Raw genomic sequence first — 3,567 nt, 5'->3', positions numbered from 1 at the left:
AATCCATTCATTTGTTTAAAGCAGTACTGACTCCAGGCTAAAACCCTGTATGTGTAGTTTTACAGTTAATATTGTTTATCTGAAACTCTCTTTTACTTCTGCTTTTTTTTTAAATGCACCTGCATTTACAACAGGAAGTGGTGTTTTTGTTTATATTTCTTTCAGACTACCTGTGTCATGTGTATGTGAGAAATGACAACCTGAGTGCAGTGGTCATCGCAGATACGGAATACCCACAGAGAGTGTGTTTTACATTGCTGGATAAGGTGAGAATGAAATTCTTCTACCCTTCATCATATGACTTAAATCGTGAAAGGTAATTAAATTGGATTTTGTTCCAGGTGCTTGATGAGTTTTCCAGGCAGGTGGACAGTATAAACTGGCCCTCTGGTAATCCTGAAACCATAAACTACAAAGCCTTAGACATTCACCTCGCTAAATACCAGGTCAGTGTTCATCAAATCTGTTAAATACAATATTATAATATATTAAAAAAATTGTCTTTGCTTCCCTTATTGAGTTTTTATATGATGCTGACATGTTCTTTAATGTTGCCATGATGAACGCATGAGAGGAAATTCAAGAATGTGTGTTGCTGATTAAATTGAACCTAAAAGATTTTATGTTTTTTTTTAATCTTATGCTTGTTCTTCCCAGAACCCCAAGGAAGCAGATGCAATGACCAAAGTGCAGGCAGAGTTGGATGAGACAAAGATCATTTTGGTAAAACACCACAGAAACTCTTGATTCTTCATTCAAGTATAATTAACGTATTGTCACGTCCAGTGCGCTGACTTGCTACAATGACACTGGTAAATCAGAGAATACCTGTTTTTGTACAATTTTTACAACTCTCACACCAGGTAACCTGCTCTTTAGCATTTTTTATGGATGCTAATGCCCCTTAAAAAAAGTTTTTGGAAATGGAAAAAAAAAACAGATTTTCATTCAGATTTAGTTAAAATTTCAAAGTTGTTTGTTTTTAAGGGTTAAAACATAACTCTCCTCAACAATTGTATTATAATAATAAAACTTGCCAAAATGGTTGGAGACATCTGAGGGACTTGTCTTCACATGTTTTAGTTATTAAAATCAGAAACACTTTGAGATTAAAACTGTCTTAGAACTTTTTGACTTCACTATACTATTTTCTATTGCAGTCTTAAAATTACTTCCACATGACTTTCATTTTGACACTACTGTAAAATCAATGGCAGTTTTCCTCAATGTTTAAATCTGACTACAGACAGGATGTGGCAGTGGTTTTAGCGTTCAGCATCTCAGCAAATGTTTTTTTGTGTGTAGCACAACACCATGGAGAGCCTTTTGGAAAGAGGAGAGAAGCTGGACGACCTAGTGGCAAAGTCGGAACACCTGGGAAACCAGTCCAAGGCGTTCTACAAGACTGTGAGTACTGGCAGCTATTTTCACACATTTTAAATAACGACACGTGTGTGGCCACCGCTCAGCTCTACATGTGTGTCTGTGTCAATTCCACAGGCGCGGAAACAGAACTCGTGCTGTGAAATAATGTGATGTCGGATCTGCGTGGACTCACTTGTCTCTGCCTTTCTACTTTTCCTACATCTTGCACTGGTCACCAGCTTTCAACACCAAGGATGGGGATTTTGACAGGGATGGGAGGTGGGGTGATTGGATGGGAGAAAAAGATGGGTGGAAGGTGGTTGTCTGGACAGTGACTGATGGGGCTGAAGGATTAATGGGGTTTGGTCAGGGGGAGGAGAAAATTCTGTAGTAGTTGTTGACCTTGTTAAGGTATGATCATCTGTGTGGTGTCTCCGTTCCAGCGGAGGAAGGACTGGTGTGACGTATTGGTGATGTTTTATCTTCAGAACATTGAATATTACCTGGATTGATTTACCTCCCAATAGATTAATCTAAAATATTTCTTCGACAGAGTATTAACTATAGACATGTTCAGTTCTACAAATTTTGTGCTTCTCTCAAGTCTCATAGTATATATCTCCAATATTCCCACATTGGGTGATTGTGTGTTATTGTGTGATTGAAATGGGTCTTAAATTAAGAGATGGAGGTTATATGTATATATAAAGATGTTTCTCAATCGATGCAGCCTTATTGCTATGTGACGACTATGTAAACGACCTGTGCTGTGTGAGAATCGCCATCTAACATTTGTTTGTTTTCACCATTGCTCTGCGTACTGTACCATGCTTTTAACTTGTAGCTACACCACCACCTACCTTCCCTACCTTTTGAGTTTATCTTTATTTACATTTTACTATGATTTTTTTTGTTACCTTGCTGTGCGGCTTAATTCTCTGCTCTCTGACTGTTTCCAGTCTTTATAGGCTGTGTAAATTCAAATGTCATTCTCGTAAGACATGACACCGCTTACTTTTGTGATGCTGTCATCTAAATGGTTATTATTCCTTTACAAAATACAGATCAGTTTAAAATGAAGACACGCTTTTGGTTGTGTGTATTTTTGATTTTTTTTTTTCTTCATGTCTTTGACAACACGTACAATTTGCTGAACACACAATATCTGCAGACTGCATTGATGTTGAGTTCCTGTGTGTTTTTGTGAGTACGCATTTTGCTATTCGTTTGTGTAATATCACTGCAGACTGTTGGTGTCGCTGTGCAACGCAGAGCGAATAAATGGATATATTTCCCATAAACGTTGTACATTCATCTCTGTTTGCCGTTTTAATGACGCCTCCTAACCTTAATGACGTCTGTGTGTGGAAGGTATTTCTTAAATTTATTTAATTTTATTGTTTTGTTTTTCTGTTAATGGACTACATTGTACTGTTGTATTGTAGGTATTGATGGAAACGGTTTGCTGATCAGTAGTACTTATTATGTGAAGTTAATCAGCAGATTTTTATTTTAAGACAAAATAAGTTATAGTAAAGGTGTTTTCCGTCTGTATGAGTAGTTTGTATTTGAACTGAAGTTTAGCCAACCCCCAGAATAGGAGGGCGGGGTCAACACATAAAAACACGACCACGCAAACGCCTTAAAGAAAGACTGGGGATTGTCTTGAAAGTAACCATTAATAAATGTTACACACAAAAAATAAATAAAAACAATTTAAATTAACTTCCGTCCTCCAAAACTATTCCTCTTGGAAGTAATAAGACGTGTCCAGGTATGGGACTTGTATTTACTAAGACCGATATCTATCATGTTAAGTAACTTCTGTTGAAAAGTTAAGTCTTCAGACAATAAATACACTTTCTTTGTGAACGTGTGATTTTAGTGTAGTCGCGTATCTTCAGGATATATATTTTCGAAGGCTTTATTTTAGTTGCCTTTATTTTCTGTTGAACGCCGCTTCCGGAAGCAGAGCCGCTTCTAGTTCTAAATGATAAACAGTTCAAGACAAACTAATAATACATTCTTAACGTTGCATATTTTTAATGAAACTGGTGGTAATTATAACGATATTATTAATAAACTAATATAGTATTTATTCAAGTTGTGGATATAACAAGGGATGTAAATTCAATAATATTTCCCAATAAAATGTCTTTAGCTCTTTGATCCAGAATAGAAAATGTCTTAACTTTTGATTAG

General features: G+C 36.3%; 1 protein-coding gene across 1 annotated transcript; it reads left to right on the top strand.

The window, feature by feature from the left end:
* The first annotated feature begins 98 nt into the window (after window positions 1-98).
* LOC103397003 (synaptobrevin homolog YKT6-like) lies at window positions 99-2,666 on the top strand. The gene is made up of 5 exons (XM_025052896.1): window positions 99-266; window positions 342-446; window positions 658-723; window positions 1,306-1,407; window positions 1,501-2,666. The coding sequence occupies exons 1-5, from the start codon at window positions 114-116 to the stop codon at window positions 1,534-1,536; spliced, it is 462 nt and encodes a 153-aa protein (XP_024908664.1). The 5' UTR covers window positions 99-113; the 3' UTR covers window positions 1,537-2,666.
* Window positions 2,667-3,567: the final 901 nt, after the last annotated feature.

The sequence above is a fragment of the Cynoglossus semilaevis genome, chromosome W (genome assembly GCF_000523025.1).
Source record: "Cynoglossus semilaevis isolate Cse_v1.0 chromosome W, Cse_v1.0, whole genome shotgun sequence".
NCBI classification, from domain to species: domain Eukaryota; kingdom Metazoa; phylum Chordata; class Actinopteri; order Pleuronectiformes; family Cynoglossidae; genus Cynoglossus; species Cynoglossus semilaevis.
Note: the sequence above shows the minus strand (reverse complement) of the source record. Positions and strands in the feature narration are given on the sequence as shown.

Bases quoted from the DNA above. Each gene is read 5' to 3' on its own strand.
- LOC103397003 (XM_025052896.1), top strand. From the start codon at position 114: ATGCACCTGCATTTACAACAGGAAGTGGTGTTTTTGTTTATATTTCTT. The intron at 724-1,305 runs GTAAAACACCAC...TTTTGTGTGTAG, and splicing joins ATGAGACAAAGATCATTTTG to CACAACACCATGGAGAGCCT. The intron at 1,408-1,500 runs GTGAGTACTGGC...TCAATTCCACAG, and splicing joins CCAAGGCGTTCTACAAGACT to GCGCGGAAACAGAACTCGTG.